Source organism: Nelumbo nucifera, chromosome 4 (assembly GCF_055504915.1).
Source record: "Nelumbo nucifera cultivar China Antique chromosome 4, China Antique-T2T, whole genome shotgun sequence".
In the NCBI taxonomy this organism is placed as follows: domain Eukaryota; kingdom Viridiplantae; phylum Streptophyta; class Magnoliopsida; order Proteales; family Nelumbonaceae; genus Nelumbo; species Nelumbo nucifera.
In genome coordinates, this window is record NC_142652.1 from 54,464,253 (window position 1) to 54,484,782 (window position 20,530).

The 20,530-nt window shown below is 38.8% G+C and overlaps 2 protein-coding genes across 2 annotated transcripts; both read right to left on the reverse strand.

The window, feature by feature from the left end:
* Positions 1 to 9,029: 9,029 nt before the first annotated feature.
* On the reverse strand, positions 9,030 to 12,790 carry LOC148800520 (uncharacterized). The gene is made up of 3 exons (XM_088903774.1): positions 10,205 to 12,790; positions 9,628 to 9,987; positions 9,030 to 9,538 (listed from the first exon to the last, which is right to left on the reverse strand). The coding sequence occupies exons 1-3, from the start codon at positions 10,284 to 10,286 to the stop codon at positions 9,030 to 9,032; spliced, it is 951 nt and encodes a 316-aa protein (XP_088759900.1). The 5' UTR covers positions 10,287 to 12,790.
* A 4,261-nt stretch (positions 12,791 to 17,051) lies between these two features.
* Positions 17,052 to 18,437, reverse strand: LOC104610157 (ATP-dependent DNA helicase homolog MER3-like). Its single transcript, XM_088903775.1, has 5 exons — positions 18,395 to 18,437; positions 18,213 to 18,290; positions 17,878 to 18,074; positions 17,600 to 17,788; positions 17,052 to 17,378 (listed from the first exon to the last, which is right to left on the reverse strand). Exons 1-5 carry the CDS (start codon positions 18,435 to 18,437, stop codon positions 17,076 to 17,078), a joined length of 810 nt encoding a protein of 269 aa, XP_088759901.1. The 3' UTR covers positions 17,052 to 17,075.
* Between the last annotated feature and the right edge of the window lie 2,093 nt (positions 18,438 to 20,530).

Genomic DNA, 20,530 nt, shown 5'->3' on the forward strand with positions numbered 1-20,530 from the left:
TCCAAACCTAGATTAATTTGACCCAGAGCACACGAAATTGTCATGTGCTACCTTACTTAATCTTATTAATTATGGGCCTTAGGCCCATCAGATATAAAGCTCACGACCCAAGGGTGTCTCATGGCCAACTTAGGCCTGATTTGTATGGCGTGAGACCCCACAATGACCTCACATAGGTCCACATGGGTTTGGCTCAGCCTCTGTGAAAAGGCTTGGTCGAATTCACTACTAAATGCAATGAACCCCTGAGCACATCACTATGGGCTCAATATGGGCCCAACATTTACACTTAAATGATCATTGAATTCAGCCATCCTATGAAGACCCAAGGATAATAGACTTAAGTAAGATAAAGTCCATTAGGTAATCAGCCCTTAATGGTCTCTTACACTTAACCTCTCGGCCCATAATGATCAAACACTACCCGATAGGGAAGGACCTCTCCCCTGGTTGCAATGTACAGTGCCAACAGTTTAGGTTTCCATCAGAGAGAGTGTAAGCCCTACCATTCACTTTGTCTAACAAAGGGGCCGATCCTATCACTATGATCACCCACTCAGATGAATTCTCAAACTACCCCAACATACCTAGGTTTTGACCCTCAATGGATCTCACTGATTGGCATATCAAAGACAACCCAATCCAACATCTATTGTAGTACCATAATCAAGCCTAGAGGTTATATGCAACTTTCCAGTTTTGCCCATCAATCTCCAAGGTCCAGGGCATAACTACAAAATGGTCCGGGTTCAGTGTTTCAACCAAACACACACTGCATGTGCTTTGGGTCTAACCCTACAGCTAAGACAAGCTACCCCAACTTCATTGGCAGCACATCAGTGTCAGCCTTGACAGGATAAACTCCCCAAGTTTATTCAACGACTGAGAACATTTTAAGTTAACACGAGTCTCATAAGTGTCTAATTTAAGGGATAATTTCATAGAAATATACCAATATCAACATGAAATAATAATGTACTTTTATTCATTTACAATAAATGCATTTGTACATCAATCAGATTGGAGTTAAGGGCATACACTGTCTAACAGTTATTGTTTTTGTTGCGGAGATAAACCCCATTCAAATAATAAGTCATAAAACATGTAGTTAGAAAGAGAGAAGGGAGGGAGAGGCTGAAGTCTCTAGAGTAGCTTCCATGAATTACGAGGGAGAGAAAGGAGGGAGAAAGAGAAAGAGGGAGAGAAACGAAGAGAGAGACAACAACGTCTAGATAGATAGACAAGATGGGGAGAGCGGAAAGAAAGAAAGAGAAATGGGGATATAGAGAAATGTGGGCATGTGTGTATCATGTAGGGAGAGAAGTTATATTATTTGAAAGACATTGCACGTTCAAAATCCCAACGCATGCTCACAGATTCCATTTACCCTTTCACTAAATATATATAAGATACAGACATATTTCTCATACTATCTGGCATAAATGTTTGGAGGCTCCCAATTACACCTTTTTTATCCAACTTAAATGTCTTGTGTAGGGAATTTATTGGAGCAAAGGAAGACACCATGATCCAAACATAGACTGAAGGTGGAAAATTTTGATTACCCTATATGTAAAAAATTTTCTAGACATGATAGTACTAGTTAGAGTAATAATAAAGTTGATAAATGTGCCTAACTTGGTTTGGAAAATTTAAAACTATTTAATAAAAAAAAGTGTGGATACAACCAATACAATATAAGGGGTGTTTTGGTAGAATTCCAATTAGCTGAACGCGATGGCTGTTCAATGGAACTATGGAACTAATGATGAAGTTTCATACCAGTAATAAATTCATGGCCCTAAAGTAAAAGGTGTTAGTCTCATGTATTTATTACTGGCGTGCAATCTTAGTTGGTTCCATAGCCCCTTGAACAAACATTTTGTTCAGTTAAACTTTGTTAGTATTGGTATTCAGTGTTTGACAGTTTTGTATGCCCTTAGCTTCAATCTGATTTGATGTTCTTTTGATATTTAGTGTAAATAAATAAAGTGCATGTTTGATTCATGTTTTTTGGTATAATTCTGTGTAAGACCCTAAAACTGGACACTTATAAAGACTCGTGTTAGTTTTAAATGTTCACAGCCGTTGGATAAGTCTGGGGAGATTTATCCTGCCAAGGATAATACTAGTGTGCCAACAAGTGTTGGGATGGCCTGTCTCGGCCACCAGGGTAAGACCCAAGGCACATGCAGTATGGGATTACTCGAATCCTTGAACCGAACCAGATTTTCAGTATTGCCCTGGACCTTAGAGATAGATTTCCAGATTTCCAGTTAGCTACAAGTGTTGCAGCTGCGGCAATAGGAACCGTAGAATTAGTTTTTAGAGAATGAGTGCTTGTACTTAAAGATTGTCTTTATGTACAGAACTTGAGAAGAAATTTAATTTATGTTTTGAAACTGTGTGCTGATGGATATACTGTTTATTTTAGTAATATGATTACTGTTAAACGGAATAACAAATTCATCGCATGCGGGGAACTGGAGAACGGTCTCTATGTTCTACATCCTTCTCTGGAAACTAACTTAACCGAAACTACGTCAGTCGAAAATCCCAAGAAAAGGAATCGTGATACAGTAAATCCCACGTGCCTCTAGCATTACCGACTTGGCCATATCGGTGTTGACCGAATCACAAGGTTGGTAAAGGATGGTCCTTTGGATTTTCTAACCGTAGAAAATCTTCCCACTTGTGAGCCTTGCCTTCAAGGTAAGATGACTAAGCGGCCATTTAACGGTAAACCTGAAAGATCTGCAGGCACACTTGACCTAATACATACTGATGTATGTGGTCCCCTAAGTGCTACGACATGGAATCAACACGTGTATTTCATCACCTTTACAGATGATTTTTCATGATATGGTTACGTGTACCTAATGAGACACAAGTCTGAATCCTTTGAAAAGTTCAAAGAGTTCAGACAGGAAGTCGAGAAACAGTTAGGGAGAGAAATTAAGGCCCTTCGATCGGATCGAGGTGGCGAGTATCTCTCTGACGAATTCAATGACTACTTGAAGGTCAACGGGATAGTGTCACAATTAGCTCCTCCTGCCACACCTCAACTCAACGGTGTTTCAGAGAGGAGGAATAGGACCTTGCTGGACATGGTCCGGTCACTTCTCGTACGCTCAGAATTACCCACATCCTTTTGGGGATACGCATTAAAGACTACTATCTACGTGCTGAATCGGGTTCCAACCAAATCGGTTCCGAAAACTCCATATGAACTATGGACCGGAAGGAAGCCAAGTGTAAGACACTTGAAGATTTGGGGTTGTCCTGCACATGTTAAAAGAACAAGTGCGGACAAGTTGGAATCCAAAACCAGTCGTTGCCTATTTATAGGCTACCCAAAAGATTCAGTGGGTTATCTACTCTATGACCTAAGTGAGCAAAAAGTGTTCTGCAGTCGAAATGCCCAATTCTTAGAAACCGAATACATCCTGAACACCCATCGTCAGGAAATAGTTCTTGATGAGGAGAGCTCAGGAGCAGTGGGAAATGTCCTACAAGTTCCAGGTAGTGACCAACCTAGAAGATCCACTCAGGTATCCAGGCCACCAGTCTGATATGGTTATGACCATCATAGTTACCTGGTGGAAGCCTTGACTAGTGAGGAGGATCCCGTAACTTACGTGGAAGCTATGTTAGACATAGATTCCTAGAAGTGGGTGGAGGCCATGAGAGCTGAGATGGACTCGATGGAGACCAATAGGGTCTGGACTCTAGTAGATCCGCCATACAGGGTAAAAGCAATTGGTTGCAAATGGATCTACAAGAGGAAGAAGGGCCTCGATGGCAGGATTGAGACCTACAAAGCTCGTTTGGTGGCGAAAGGGTATACTCAGAAAGAAGGCATCGATTATGAGGAAACCTTTTCGCCCGTGGCCATGCTCAAATCCATTAGGATCCTGCTAGCTGTAGCAACATACCATGACTATGAGATTTGGCAGATGGATGTTAAAACCGCATTCCTGAATGGAGATCTTAGTGAAGATTTTTACATGCAGCAGCCGCAAGGCTTCATTGCTGCTGGTCAGGAACACATGGTATGTAAACTTAATAGATCCATATATGGACTTAAGTAGGCTTCTAGGAGTTGGAACATCCGTTTTGATTATGCAGTCAAAACGTTTGACTTTGAGCATAATCCGGATGAACCCTGTGTTTACAGGAAGTCCAGTGGGGATAAGATCACTTTTTTGGTGTTGTACGTGGACGATATCCTACTCATTGGGAATGATGTAGGAATGTTGACTTCGGTCAAGGTATGGCTATCACAGCAGTTCTCCATGAAAGATCTTGGAGAAGTTTCATATATACTGAGTCTTCGACTCTATAGAGATAGATCGAAGCGGATAATTGGATTATCCCAGGCTGCTTACATTGACAAAATTGTCAAAAGATACAGCATGGAGAACTCCAAGAAAGGAAACATTCCTTTCAGGCACGGAGTCACTCTCTCCAAGAAGATGTCTCCCAAGATTTCTGAGGAGATTGAGGGCATGAGAGATGTTCCCTATGCCTCAGCCGTAGGGAGCATCATGTATGTCATGCTGTGCACTCGCCCGGACATTGCTCAGGCGGTGAGTGTGGTAAGCAGATTCCAGGCCAACCCAGGGCAGGAGCATTGGACTGCTGTGAAAAACATACTCAAATACCTTCGAAGGACAAAAGAATTTTGTCTGGTATTCGATGGTAGTTCACTACAAGTCCTAAGGTATACTGATGCCGATTTCCAGTCGGATCTAGATGATAGAAAGTCTACATCTAGGTATGTTTTCACAATAGGATTGTGTGTTGTTTGCTAGAAAAGTAGCAAACAGGGGTCCACTGGAGATTCCACAACCGAGGCCGAGTACATTGCCACAAGTGAAGCTGCCAAGGAAGCCGTGTGGATGAAGAAATTCATACACAAATTGGGAGTGATTCCGTCCAGCACATCACCCATCCCGTTGTTGTGTGACAACAATGGAGCGATCGCCCAGGCTAAAGAGCCTCGGGCTCACTCGAAGTCAAAGCACATCGAGAGAAAGTACCACATACTACGGGAGATCGTTGGTAGAGGGGACATCCTAATTCAGAAGGTAGCATCAGCGGATAATGTGGCAGACCCATTGACTAAGCCACCGACACAGAAGGTGTTTGAGAAACACGTGGAAAGTATGGGACTCTGGCTTGTACCAGATTGGACCTAAGTCCAAGTGGGAGCTGTTAAACAGTTTTGTATGCCCTTAGCTTCAATCTGATTTGATGTTCTTTTGATATTTAGTGTAAATAAATAAAGTGCATGTTTGATTCATGTTGTTTGGTATAATTCTGTGTGAGACCCTAAAATTGGACACTTATAGAGACTCGTGTTAGTTTTAAATGTTCACAGCCGTTGGATAAGTCTGAGGAGATTTATCCTGCCAAGGCTAATATTGGTGTGCCAACAAGTGTTGGGATGGCCTGTCTCGGCCACCAGGGTAAGACCCAAGGCACATGCAGTATGGGATTACTCGAATCCTTGAACCGGACCAGATTTCCAGTATTGCCCTGGACCTTGGAGATAGATGGGCAAAACTGGAAAGTTACACCTAACCCTTAGACTCGATTATGATACTTCATTGGGTGTCGAATCGGGTTGTCTTTGATATGCCAATCAATGAGATCCTTAGCGGGGATCAAAACCTGGGTATATTGGGACAGTCTGAGAATTCATCTGAATGGGTGATCATAGTGACCGGATCAGCCCCTTTGTCGGACAAAGGTAATGATCGGGAATGCACTCTCTCTGATGAAAACCAAACTGCCGACAGTTGATTTCAATCGTTGGAATTTTGTTTTGCAAAATTAATATATACAAATATATATATATATATATATATATATATATATTTGTACGGTTTCAAAATGTTTGCAAATGGTTTTAATTCCCGGGATCCATGTGAGTGGAGAGTGCGGCACAGTTCCTTGCAACCGAGGGAGAGGTCCTCTCTTGTCGGGCAGTGTTTGATCATTAAGGGCTGAGAGGTTAAGTGTAAGACCATTTAGGATAATACCTGATGGGCTAATCTTGCACTTGCCCACAGTCCCTGGGTTTTTATAAGATGGCTTGGCCCAGGGACCACTTAATGTAAGTGTTGGGCCCATAGGGTCCATGTGATGGGCTCAGGGGTTCATTGAGCTTTTCAGTGAATTCGGCTGGGCCTTGTAATAAAGGTTGAGCCGAACCCATGTGGCTGGTGTGTAGATTAATGCTTGGGTCCCACGCCATACAAAGAAGCCCAACTGGGCAGCAGATTGGAAACTAGTTAAGCACAGAACACTTAATGGGCCAAAAGTCCATTTCGAGCTAGACTGATATGATCACCCATCTATGGGGCGAATCTGAGATTAATGTTAGTAAAATGATTGGGCCTTTAAACTTATCCACTATGGGAAACCAAATTCAAATCAGATTTGAATATGGTAACCTCTTGATAAGATCAGGAGTAAGCTAACTTAATCTGCAGATAGGATTAAGATAATCCCCTATCCAAATACTGATTTGGATTGGGATAACTTCTAATTAGGAGGTTTCTTAATCAAGAAGAAAAGAGGAGAAACCCTAAGAGAAAAAAAAATATCAGATTTCGAACCAAGGGTTCAAGCAAGAAAGCATCTTGCGAACTAAGATTAGATCTCATACACATTCCAGAGAGAAGAGAAGCAATTCAGCCATCTTCGTCCCAGGAGTTCTCCTCCAACCACCGCCATTCCTTCTTGCAAGATTTGATCTTTGCAAAAGAAAGAAATCAAGAAATCAATTCTTGACATCAGTCTTGCAGAAAAGACTGTAAAAGATTTGGTGCTCAGAGTTTCCAGAAGGTTCTTGAGAAGGATCCAGTGTGTAGGACGCACTCTGCTGGTTCCGTTCCACCTACAGCTGTGTCATTTTCAGCAGGAGCGGATCTTGGTGTCCTCTTTGGGCTTGAACACCAACTTTGGGAGATACTGCTTCTCTGGATCAGGTATAATCCTCCATTTTCCTTTTGGTTCAGATCTGGTTCGATTATGGTTCAAGTAGGATTCTTGAATATTGTATTCTAAATTTAGGGAATACGATTCCCAGTTGAGAAAATGTAGAAAAATTTTTGAAATTCGCCCACTCATTCCGCAATCTTTTTGGCGTCCATTACATGGATCCTACCATTCTTTCATTCAGTACTTTGTATCATACATTTTTCTTTTTTTTTCAAAAGTAGGACTGAGGGATAGGTTTAAGTATAAATTAGAGAATGACCCCTGTACTAAGTTTGGGGTAACTATATGTGTATAATTTAGTTTGAATTTTACTATTTAGTTATCAAAAATTAAATTAAAAAAATAATATGGGTCTTAGATCTTTGTAATTGACAATCTATTTTGACCTATTTTATTTAAAAACCATTATTAATTTATGTTTTTTTTAATTTGATTTAAGATATTAAATGAGATCTTATTCGTAAGCAATAAGATATTTATTTTTAAATATCTATTTTTAAACTAGAGAATGACCCCTGTACTATGTTTTTTTTTTAAATAAGATATTTATTTTTAAAAGTTAAATTATGTTGCTTCCTAAAAGTTAAATCAAGTTTGTAATTAATAAAGTATTTTTTTTTTGAAAAAAAAATCATTTAAAACAAATGTGGGTTTATGATATCTTTTAATGGGTCCCACCATTTGTATATAATAGACTATGAATAAACATGTGTTAAACTAATAAATAACTATCTATTAAGAATGTTTAGGAATTAGGAGTGAAACTACCCACTTTTTGAATCCTATTTCTTGAATTAATAAGATGCCACGTGTTTGAATGGTAGTAATGGATTGTGGGATTTAGCAACAACTTTTCAAAAAATGTCACGTGTCTAGCTTTCCAGAAAAATGAGAAGGCCACATGTCTAAATGATAGGGGTTGTAGCCTAGTAGTGGGTTGTGGACTTTAGTAAGAATTTTTCATAAATTGCCATGTGTTTAGCTTTCCAGAAAGCCACTTGTATTAATGGTGATAGTGGATTGTGGGCTTTAACAACAACTCAAAATATGCCACGAATCAAGATTTCCAGAAAAATGAAAATGCCACATGTTTGAATGGTGGGGCTCTGAGGGATTGGAGACCTTCTTTTAATATATATATATATATATATATATATATATTAGATTAGTGTATAAAATAAAAAAAAAAGAAGATTAGCTTTAAAAAAATGTATCAGCACCTTACAAATACACCCTATATCAAACTTATCATATCGATGCTTGAACCTTCTTGGAACAAAGCATTGCTATGTTATCAGCCTAACAGGTTGGTCAAAAGTCAAAGCCCATCTTTAACATCGTGCCTAAATGGGGGATACAAATAGTGGATTGAATCGAATTTGGATTTGGGCTTATCCGAATTCAAGTCGGCAAATTTGATTCGGTCTGATATCCAAGTTTATTTTTGGTAATTGGTTTAAAACCAAAGCTTAGTATTAACTAAATTCATTTCGGTTGGTTTAAGAGTTAAAACCAAAGCTTAATTTGATATTCATCAAATGAATATCCAATTCATTTGTTGCTGACATGATACACCATACCAAGGAATTCAAAAAATCAGTGTGACAGGTATTCCACTATATACACTTGTAATCAAGTTTTAAGCAAGTCCTGGACTTCCAAGCCTTTTGTAGGTTAGGAATCAAGAGAGACACGAAAATCCACTATCCCATTCCTGATGAAATAGTAAACGGTTTTTCTAGCATCCCTCGAGTAAAATAAAATCAAAGAAATGAAAAGACACTCTGAAAGCCAAGGGATGACGCTAATACCTTGTTTCCACGTACCGTTTCCAATGAACATTTCTTGTTTGCTCCATCTGAAAACTGCTGCTGTTTGCATCTATTTTCTCCAAGAAGTTCTAGCAGTGAGGTAGTTTTTCCGAGTTCACATCTCCGCCCCACACCACATCTCCGCCGTGTATTGGGAACATCTCTCAATGATAGTATCAGAACCGATGATGTCATCATCAGGAGATATTAAGAATATACGGTGGAGATATGATATGGGGCGTTATGGGGCGGCTCTCTGGGGGGTGGAGATGTGAACTCAGTTTTTCCCTGCACCAGCAACCCAAAGTCCTTTTCCGGGAACATAACAGAACACACCATCTTAGTATTGGTTTTCGAAACTCCTGCAGGGGGATCCAATTTCCTCCTTCTGCTGCTGGGGCTTCTGGAAACTATAAATTGCTTGGATTTTGCAGTTCCCTTGGTTCCATTAATGTATTCTTCCATCACTCTGGGTTCTGAATCTGGAGTACTCCAAGTGCCCATCAGGACGTTACTTGGAGCTGCTTTTTCCAACATGTCAGTAGCATTGTGAAGTTCAGGCTGTTCTTCACAAAATTGTTTTACTGTAATGATCAAAGCCTCAAAATCTTTGGGTGTGTCAAACGTCAGAAAATTATTGACTTTCAGATCAGCAGATATTGTTCCTTCATTTGCAGTTCTTGGTCTGTTTTCTTCAATTTCAGGAGCATTAACACCTTGAAAAGATATCGACATAAAAGGTGAAGGGTAAAATTTACATTGAAGATAAAAGATAGCAATGAATAGAAATTGTTCTGGTCAATACCTGTAAGAGTGTGCTCCTTTAGGACATTGAAGCTGCTCAAGCCTCCGGAGATGAAACCATGTCCATCTATATCTATGAAATAATTTTTCTCTTCCACATTTCTGGGGTGCAGTTCTGAAAGGACCACAGTCTGTCTCGGAATTTTATTTCTATCTTTGTCTCCCAGAACAGAAGTTGCATTCTGAAATCCACTGTCATATGATCGTTTTCGTGTAGGGACCGAGGTTTCTGATGTTGAAGACGTGGTTTTTGATGCAGCCAACCTGGGAAAGTTCTTAGCTTTTCTACGTATGTGGTCAAATATAGTTTTTTCAGTAAGAATTTCACACTCGTTTCCTTCAGCTTCAATAATGGGGGTGCCTAAAGTAAGAATTTAGAAAAACCATAATAACAGTTAAAATGCAGGCTAAAAAAAATCTCAGGTGCAGGCAAAGATGTGTTGGAATTGTATTAGACGAAGTACCTTCGGCCTGTAAGCAAATGCATGAATAGTTTTCAGACCCAATTGTGTCATGGGCATGAACTATAAAAGAAAATTCAAACCAATTTAACTACCAAGAAAAAAACGGCTGCTCACGTGGAAGATGTTTCCCATTTGGATTTACTAGGAATTTTCTTTTCTCCAGTTGTTGCTTGAGAGGTGGTGTTGTCATCGTCATCTTCAACCATGTAGATTTCTTTCGGCAGAGTAAAGGTGGTGTATTGCTTATTACTGTTCATGCAGCTTAGGTTTGAACTGCTTTTCCTTGTTATTACAAGCTTTTTATGGACATCTAGACCAACTGCATGAACATCACCTTAGAATAAATTGGGTGAATCTGAGAATTAACTCCACTCCATATCAGCTGAAATAAAATAACAACCTATTGTATTCTTCAAAGATTAGGTCAGCTTGTATAGTCAGCTTCCCTTCTCTAGGATTTGGTACAAGAACCGTCAAATTGTAGGGGCTGAAATAGACTTGTCAAAATTAGAAATACAACTTAACAAATTGAAAATAGGGAGAGTGATTTGGACATGTCCTGTTTTGTAATGAAAGGGGCACATCCCTGAGCATTATTCAAAACAAAAATTCTATTCAAAAAGACATTTTAAAAGACCAAAAACCTCTTTATGTATTGACATTTTACATTAACAAATTGAAAATAGGGAGAGTGATTTGGACATGTCCTGTTTTGTAATGAAAGGGGCACATCCCTGAGCATTATTCAAAACAAAAATTCTATTCAAAAAGACATTTTAAAAGACCAAAAAACCTCTTTATGTATTGACATTTTACATAGAAAAGTTTCCTAGTCTTTCTACAAGTGATCTGCCTAGTTTATCATTGGATGTGCCTAAACCAATCCCCAAAAATAAATAAGAAATAAGGAGTTGGAACGAGTTGTCTCTGGTGGGTAGAGAAAGAAAAGGCCAAATTATGGTGCTATAGGGGCTCCCTGGAACAACTTCCTTCAAATAGGATTGAAAAAGGTATCTGTTGGTCCAATTTCCAATCAAAATCAATCTGGTTAAGGATGATCTGATACGATTTGATTCGATGTATATACATGCCTAAGAATTTTTGCCTCCCTTCAATCTTTCTCTTCTCTTCTCTTCATTTCCACTCTTTTCTACATTGTTTCTTGCTCTCCTACTTTAATCACAGTATCACACTAAATCTACTAGAATAATCCAGAATTCCTATTTCCAAGTAATTCAAATATTAATGAATCAAATTTGGATTTAGGTATATCTGATTCTATCTGATTATCTGATCTGCTTGCAGCCCTACTTTCTAATACTCTTTTCCTCAAGATTCCAAGACACATTAACTGCCTTTGGACTTGGGCAACCATGTGGTACTTTGTAAGTCTCAGCAATGCAATTCAAGTGGCTACATTTAGTATCTTGGTAAGTTTGCTTTAAATTATTTAAAAAAAAAAAACTGAAGAATAACAGGACAGTTTGCTGCAGTAGGGAAGAAGAAAGAAAGAAAGACATGGTGCTATATAAATATGGATGCTCCAGAGTCTTGGGATTTCCTAGGCCCTAGTGCTAGTACCCCCTGTCATTCTGTCAATGCCCGGGTGGCTACATCAAACCAAAATACTACATTATCATATCAAAATACCTATGTTTAACAGCTTGGAGATTAGACAATAAACATAATACCATACAAAAGCATCTAATGTCCAAGAAGCAAGCATATCATATTTATTGTTTAGAAAATATAGAAATGCAAATCAGATAGATCAATAAGGATACTGGTTTCCTTACCTGGAAAGTTCATCCACTCTGTTGCAGCCAAACAAAATGGAGGGGTAAAATACCAGTACAATAAATAATGGCTTAGTAAGTAATTTTACAAGTATAAACTATAGGAAATCTACCATATGCATGATTTTGTATAATAAATTTTAGAGAGTCAGATTTATAGCCCCCACCCCCACCACAGGAAGATCACCTAGTACAAAAGGCAACCCTGTCTTCAATACATGGGATTTTATGGAAAATTGCCTCATGTCCAAAATGACGCAGTTAACTAGATCATCCAAATAATTCTACCAGGTTGAGATCTGAACTAGGAAATTGCATGGATTAACAAAGTGGGGCAATGAGGATACAAGATGTTTGCTGGAACACAACAGCTGAAGAAGAAGAGAAGAAGAAGAGGAGAAAGTTTGAGAATGGCGGCTCAAAACTCTCAGCCGACCCTACTATCTTATATATATATGTTTATTACATAGTGTTACATGAATGGACTAGAATGCCCCTGATTAGTGATGGGACACCTAGACAAATAAAAACATTAAACAAGTTTAGGCCCAATAACTAATGACTTAAGACACAACAATGACTAACATATACATTAAATCAGCCAAACCAACACTCCCCCTCAAGCTAAGTATGGATGTCAATCATGTTTAGCTTGCCAAGTAAATCCAAGAATTTTGTTGAAGCTAGCCCTTTTGTTAGCACATTTACAATCTGCATCCCGGAAGGAGTATAAGGAATGCAGAGTTCCCCTGAGACTATTCTTTCTCTAACAAAGTGTCGGTCAATCTCAATATGTTTCGTCCTATCATGTTGCACTGGGTTATTTGCAATGTTGATGGCAGCCTTGTTGTCACAGTACAACCTGAGAGGACACTCGATCTTTATCCCGAGCTCACTAAGAAGGGTCCTAAGCCACAGAAGTTCAGCAATACCATGAGCCATAGCTCGATATTCAGCCTTTGCACTTGATCTAGCAACCACATTCTGCTTTTTACTCCACCATGTAACCAGATTCCCTCCAACAAACGTGCAGTACCCGGAAGTTGACTTCCTATCCCCAACAGAACCAGCCCAATCTGCATCAGTATATGCTTCAATTTCAATTTTATTGTGTTTTTTGAACAAAATTCCTTTTCCTAGGCAAGTCTTCAAATACCTGAGAATCATTTCCACTGCTCTCATATGAGGGATCTTTGGAGAGTGCATGAATTGGCTAACAACATGTACAACATAAGCAATATCTAGGCGAGTGAGAGACAGATAAATCAACTTCCCTACCAGCTTTTGGTATCTCTCTTTATCAAGGTAGTCCTCTCCTACTGATTCCTGTAGACCATGGTTCTATTCTATTGGAGTATCTACTAGCCTACACCCCATCATACCTGTCTCTTCTAGGAGATCAAGGACATATTTCCACTGACATATAGATGCCCTCTTTTGACCTAGCAACTTCAATCCCAAGGAAGTATCTCAAATGGCCCAAGTCTTTGATCTCAAACTCAAAAGCCAAGAATTCCTTTAATCTTTTTATCTCTTCCAGATCATCCCCTGTAATCACCATATCATCCACATAGATAATGAGTGTTGTAAGTTTGCTATTTTTTTCCTTATGAACAAGGTATGATCTGCCCCACTTTGAGTGTACCCCACTTTGTTCATGGCCCCACAAAGCTTCTCAAACCAAGCTTGAGGAGACTGCTTAAGACCATATTATGCTTTCCTCAGTTTACACACTTTCCTATCAAAAACATAACCTGATGGAGGATCCATGAATACCTCTTCATGTAGATCGCCATTTAGGAAAGCATCCTTCACATCTAGTTGATGTAGCTCCCACGAGAAGTTTGTGTCTAATGACAATAAAACCCGGATTGTGTTGAGTTTCGCTACTAGAGCAAAGGTTTCTTTGTAGTCAATCCCTTCCTTTTGAGTAAACCCCTTTGCCACAAGTCTAGCCTTGTACTTTTCAATGGACCCGTCCTCCCTATGCTTTACAATGAACACCCACTTGCATCCGACAATGCTCTTCCCTTTTGGTAGATCCACTAATTCTCAAGTCCTTGCTTTCATTAAGGCTTTCATTTCTTCGTTCATAGCCTCTTTCCATCTTGGGTCAGACACTGCCTCTGAGTACCTAGTAGGGACATGCACAGAGGAGAGAGCAGACATAAAGGAATAATAACAAGGAGATAAATGTGAGTAAGAAACAAATTCAGCAATGGGGTGTCGGATAGTACAAGAACGGGTAGGCTTACGAAAAGCAATAGGGAGATCCAAATCAGAAGTATGTGTGATAAGATTACCTGGAGTTGCTAAGACAAGTTGAACCGAGTCCAATTGGTTGCAGCCATGAGTTAGAGGGCTCTTTTTTCTTCTATTGTAAGTGATTCTTATATCCTTTTGTTGCCTACTGGACTCTTCAGTAACATCTGCAGCATCAAGAGTGGTAGCTGGCACAATGGGAGCCTCACTAGGTTCACCCGGGATGCTACAACTAGGAGGATCAGGAGGAGAAGATGGAAGGCTTGAGGCAGAAAGAGGCACAAAAAAAGAGGGAAAAGAAGAATCCTCTTCCATCCACTAGTCTTCCCCTGAAGAGGATTCTGGGAAGAATGAAAATAGGATTGAGACTCAAAAAATACCACATCTTTTGTGACATATTTCTTCTTGGTGACGGGATCATAACACTTGTAACCCTTCTGTGTAGGAGAGTACCCTAGAAAGATTCTTTTCGTAGCCCTATGATCCAGTTTGGTCTTCTTTGGATCCTTTACATGTATAAAACATGCACAACCAAAGACTCTAGGTGGAAGGGGAAAGTCTGAAAGATTAGGACAAAGGACAGAGAAAGGAGTTTTCATACCCAACACCTTGGATGGCATTCGATTTATCAGATATGATGCGGTAAGGACTGCTTGAGACCAGTAGTGCTTGGGAACCTTGTGCTGAAATAGTAAGGCTCGAGCGATCTCCAATTGGTGTCTATTCTTGTGCTCAGCAACCCCATTCTGTTGAGGGGTACTAGCACAAGATGACTGATGTAGCATGCCAGTATCCTCCATGAACAGGTTCAAGGATCTTTCAAAATATTCAACAACATTGTTTGACCGGAATTGCTTAATCTTCTTGTCAAATTGTGTTTCAATCATTTTGCAAAATGTCATGGTTATCCGTGGCACTTCATCACGTCCTTTTAACAAGTAGATCCATGTGCATCGTGAGTAGTGATCAATAAAACTGATAAAGTAACTTAAGCCATCAACAGAAACAAGGGGTGAAGGGCCCCAAACATCAGAGTGAGTTAAATCAAAAGGAGCTTGAATTTCATTACTAAAAACTGGATAAATAGTTCTACATTGCTTTGACAACTGACACACTTCACAAATTAAACTTTGACTTGAAATACCCTTGAATAATTCCGGAAACAACCCTTCCAATGATGAAAAAGGTAAATGACCTAGCCTAGCATGCCACAAATGTAACCTAGCTATTGAGTCCACACATTGTTCTAACTACTAGCAATAGATGTTTTTAAGGCCGAACTGATTGTCTGCATCAAAATAGTAGTGACCTCCATACTCATGACCGCTCCCAATCATTCTCTTTGTCAATCTGTCCTGAAAGACACAATGTGTAAGAAAAAAGGTTATGCTACAGTTCAAATTCTTGGTAAGCTTTGAAACAGATAAGAGATTGGAAGAAAGATTGGGAACATGAAGAACAGATTTAAGAGAGAGGTCCTTGCTTAGGTCAACCACCCCTTTCCCAGAGATGGTGGAGAGAGAACTGTCAGCAACTCTCATCTTATCTTGACTAGACAATAAGTGATAGGAAGAAAATAGAGAGAACATATGTGTCATGTGGCCAGTTGCACCGGAATCAATAATCCAATAAGTAGAGTCAATAGAACTAGTTGCACTAAAAGCAGAGACAATACCTGATTTGGCAAGGGAGGTGGAAGCAAGAGAATTAGTCCTTAGACGGGTTAAAGCCCGGCTAAGTACCTCTACCTCATCAGAGGAATTAGTAGTCTGTCCCATGGGAGAAGAAGCAATTGTAGATGAGTTCTTTGAGCTATCATCACTGTGACTAGTAACAAGGTTCCCACTTGCTGCTTGACCCTTCTGATACTTCTTGTCTTTCCTCAAGGCAGTTGGTTTCAGATGAGGATAAAGAACCCAACACGTCTCTTTTACATGCCTTTCACCTCCACAATGAGTGCACTTAAGATGCTTCTTGTCTGAATACTTATTCCCCTTTTGATTTGTAGATATCAGGGCTGAATGTTCAACAGGCCGTTCAGCTGGCTTTATTTGAGTGTCAACTTGCATCTCTTTCCTCTTAACCTCTTCATTCCTTACTAGATAATAAACATGATGTAAATTTGGCATTTCATCCCTTCCCAAAATTTGAGACCTTATGCTCTCATACATTGGGTCTAAACCAGCCAAGAATTTAAAGGCTCTACCCTCTTCAATTTGTTTATCATGCCTCTCCTTGTCTTTGGCATTCTCCCAATCAAGATTAAGGTGGTGATCAAGCTCTTCCCATAGTCCTTCTAGGGTTGCAAAATACGTTGCAACAGTCATATCTCCTTGTCTCAAGGCAGCAATGCCTTGGTTCAGCCTATAAATTCTGGCATTGTTCTTTCTTTGTCCATAAGTTTAAGACACTTTCTCCCAAATCTTAGCAGCAGTGGAGAAGTGTTGAACAGTCCTAGCTACTCTTGGAGTCATTGAAGCAAGCAGCCAGGACATAATAAATTTTAGAGAGTCAGATTTATAGCCCCCACCCCCACCACAGGAAGATCACCTAGTACAAAAGGCAACCCTGTCTTCAATACATGGGATTTTATGGAAAATTGCCCCATGTCCAAAATGACGCAGTTAACCAGATCATCCAAATAATTCTACCAGGTTGAGATCTGAACTAGGAAATTGCATGGATTAACAAAGTGGGGTAATGAGGATACAAGACATGTGGTGACGCCTTTGGTTATATTTGCAATATTATTACCAGTATCCCCTTTATTCTCTATAAAAAAAAATCGATATCACCTTATTTTCTCATGAAAGAGGATGTTGTTGTCTGCCTCTGAACCAACAACCTGCATGCAATCATAATCACTTGTATGTGTTAAAAGAACTGTGTTCAAATTCAGAATGGGGAGACTATCTAGAGTAACCCAACTATAACTGGGCCACAGAAAGAAAATGGCAAGGGATTTCTTGAATGTATACCATATCAGAATAATGCCGCTTAGTTGATGCAATGGCTTGTGATAACCTAGTCAATGTTATTGCTAACTTTGACTTTCCTTGCCTTTGACATTCAATTTCCTCAACCTTCATCTCAACATTTGGTGGAAGTGTCAAGAGAGACTCCTTTATATGGTTACTAAAGGGGTACTTCCGACCAGTGGCAATCTCTATTCTCCTTTGATCAGCCTCTGCCATCGTCTCAAATGAAATAATTCCAATTGAATGTAGTGCCTAGTAGATTTAATGACAAATAAAATCATTTCAGTTCTAAATCTAGGATTTAAGGCATCATGTATTTAAAGAAATAATTTCAGAAATCTAGAGTCAATGTTAGGTCCATATCCAGCCCACCCTCTCAACACCCAGATAGCTGGGATCAACATTGGATATTGGTTTTTTTTTTATTCAGAAATATAAACAAAGTATGATAAGGAATGAAATGGAACAAGAACCTTAGCAGTCACCATTCCAATGCCCGGTAATTGTTTCAGCAGGTAAGGACTGTCATCCCAGAGTCTCTCGTGTAGACATTTGGATAGAAGAGTAGAGTTGATTGTTCCTTTGTAGTTCTTCCTGTAAAGGAAATACTCTTTCATGCACTTCGCAATTCTGCATCCATTTGAGCATATGGAGTTCATGTCCTGTGCAATATAGATGAGTTCTGACATTGGTCTCAAGCTTGGATGATAAAATTATGAAGCCACATGGTATCATCCACTAGGAGATAGACCTGGTTGAGGGATAGATCATGCACTGAAGGATCACCAGTCAAGCAGTCATTTGCTAACACAAATATCTTCTCTTCTCTGCTTTGGATACACTTTTTCTTTTTGCCATTTTCACCAACAATATGAAAACGAAGACGACCATCTTTATCAGTGTTTATGTCATTCAGAAGCTTTTTTTCATTGTGTCTGAGTTGTATCCCTTCATGTCACAGTGTATGAGTACATTATATTACATGTCTAGCTAAATTGTAAAATACTAGGATCTGTCATTAGTGGATGGATATACATACAAGTTATTCCTCAGACCGGCAAATAATGTGAAGTGCATCTTCCATACTGCATCTTTCAGGAGCTTCTATAATGTGTTTCATTGTGTCAAATTTCAGATAGTATTTTGTCATCAGCTTTCCAGGTTCTGAAATAGTGAAAACAAAGAATGGCAAAAAGCTCAGATAAAAAATTAATGACATTATTGTAAATCATGAAAATAATGACCGTAGTATTATAAGCTCAAGATACCTAGAGGCTTCAAGAGAAAACCATGTTCATCTGTCCAAATCATTCCATGTCTTGACAACTCATTAATATTCTTCACACATATCTCTACAAATTTGTGTGAAATTAATCAATTTGGCAAAATACAAAAAAAAAAAAAGAAGTCAAGAACTTTTTAAGAGAGTATATAAGGTACCATGCATATACTTCTCTAGACGTTCACTGGGAATCCCTTTCTTAACAGCATAATTCTTAGGGTTCTAATATACAGCAGAGTATAAAATACATGCTTGGACAGGAAAAGAATACCCATGTGAAATCTTTAAAATGATTCCAATGAACACATGCCTTTTTCATTCTCACATACAAATAGGAATACTTCATCCACTCAATGGCCCGAGTTATGTCAAAGATAGTTAGCTGAACTATTTCTGCAATTAGATGCTTTGTGATACCTGATAGCAATCTATTTTGAACACAATAACATTGTGTTCAATGATATTAACATGACACAAAACCCCAGCCACCAAGCATATCCAGGAAAATAAAGCCAAGGGCATACCGAGATTCTACCATTTCACATCCATTCAAGAGATTCAAGAAAATGTCTTAACTACAAAGAATAGAGTGAACAAATTACTGTTTCTCTCCTTGTCATGATTATAACCATGCCAGTATCCTCAAATGGTGGACGACCTGCCCTTCCACACATATGCAGGTTCCAAATAGTTGATTCACCTTTAAAAGAAGGATTAATTGTGCAAGAATACCAAGGAATGCATGTATAGATGTTGTGTATTAGTTCTTAAAGTCTCTTATATATGTTCTATGGATTCTTCAAATCCTATGGAACAATTCTTTCAATACTCTGTTATTGATGGGCTGTTCCATCTGGCACCTCTGTGGCCTTTCTATGATGTTCTGAGGAATGCATTTCCTCCATTAATTCAAATTTTACCATTTCTCAAAATAAAATTATGTGCAAGAAATTCCATTCTGACAGTGCTGGACTCCACTTGCATCTATATGCCATTTATATGTCCATGTAAATAACAATGCACAGACTATATGGAAAAACTAAATATATGAGATGCAGGATATATTACAAAAAGGAATTAACCATCGCTATAAGTTGCTTAGTCAAAGAGAAATGTCATGGAGGAGAGAGAGAAAGTTAGACTTACATGAATACATTGGACCAAATCATTTTATCTTATTTCTAAATTTTAGGAATGGATATGCAAGGAGTTCCACTATATTCCTAATGTAAGGAAAGAAATCTATTTTAACTGAACCCGAAGACTGATATGACATACCTGTAGTATCATGGACCTATCATATTCCACATAAAGGCCTTTCTCCTTGTTGCTGAACAAGGGAAAAATTTTTCAGTGTCTAAACATGATGTCACTCATGGTACTCTTTGATCATTATAATTCAAAAGAATTAAACTCCAAATATGAATAGAGATCAACACTTCGACTTACAAGTATTGTGTTGATTTAATGACTACTGTATGTACTGGTAAGTTTATCCCATGTGCTAGAGTATTTGTAGTGCACAAAATTTGAAGATCACCATTAAGAAAAAGACCTTCAATTAGGTTGCGATCTTTTAAGCAAAGTCCACCATTGTGATAACCAACTGCAACAACTAGCTAATAAGAAGAACAACAAGATAAAAAATTATAAAGCCCATTTCCAAGTGTTATCAATAGATACTCCAGGATCAAGCAGCTAGACTAAGATGACAAAGAAAATTAGATAAAAGAAAACATGCTTGAAAAGAGAAAGGAATATATTGAGTAGTAAGCCAAGAACATACCACCATAAACAATACATGATTGAAGTTTCTTGTCACTGCATGCTAGAGAAGCTTCTCTTAGCCTCTCCTGTTGTTCTTTGTATTTTATCAATGGATTTGAATGCCCCAAGTCCATTGCCATCTGAGAGAGACGGAGTGCAGCTTCTTGTGCTCCTTTTCTGATGGAGCAGAAAATCAATGCAGATTTCCCTCTTGAGTGTTGCATAAGAATGTCTTCAAACCAAATCTCAGCATCAGATTATTTCCAAACATTTTGAGATGAAAGTAAGAGTGTAAAAAGAGGTAAAAGAGGGGAGGTTGGATCTACATTACAGTAAGGTATGTGATCCCTACTTA

Coding starts and splice junctions, on each gene's coding strand:
- LOC104610157 (XM_088903775.1), bottom strand. CDS start 18,437: ATGATTTGGACAGATGAACATGGTTTTCTCTTGAAGCCTCTAG. Junction 18,291..18,394: donor TTTTCTCTTGAAGCCTCTAG/GTATCTTGAGCT, acceptor TCACTATTTCAG/AACCTGGAAAGCTGATGACA. Junction 18,075..18,212: donor AGAAGCTCCTGAAAGATGCA/GTATGGAAGATG, acceptor TGTGACATGAAG/GGATACAACTCAGACACAAT.
- LOC148800520 (XM_088903774.1), bottom strand. CDS start 10,286: ATGACGATGACAACACCACCTCTCAAGCAACAACTGGAGAAAAGAAAA. Junction 9,988..10,204: donor AAATGGGAAACATCTTCCAC/GTGAGCAGCCGT, acceptor TTCTTACTTTAG/GCACCCCCATTATTGAAGCT. Junction 9,539..9,627: donor AAAGGAGCACACTCTTACAG/GTATTGACCAGA, acceptor TATCTTTTCAAG/GTGTTAATGCTCCTGAAATT.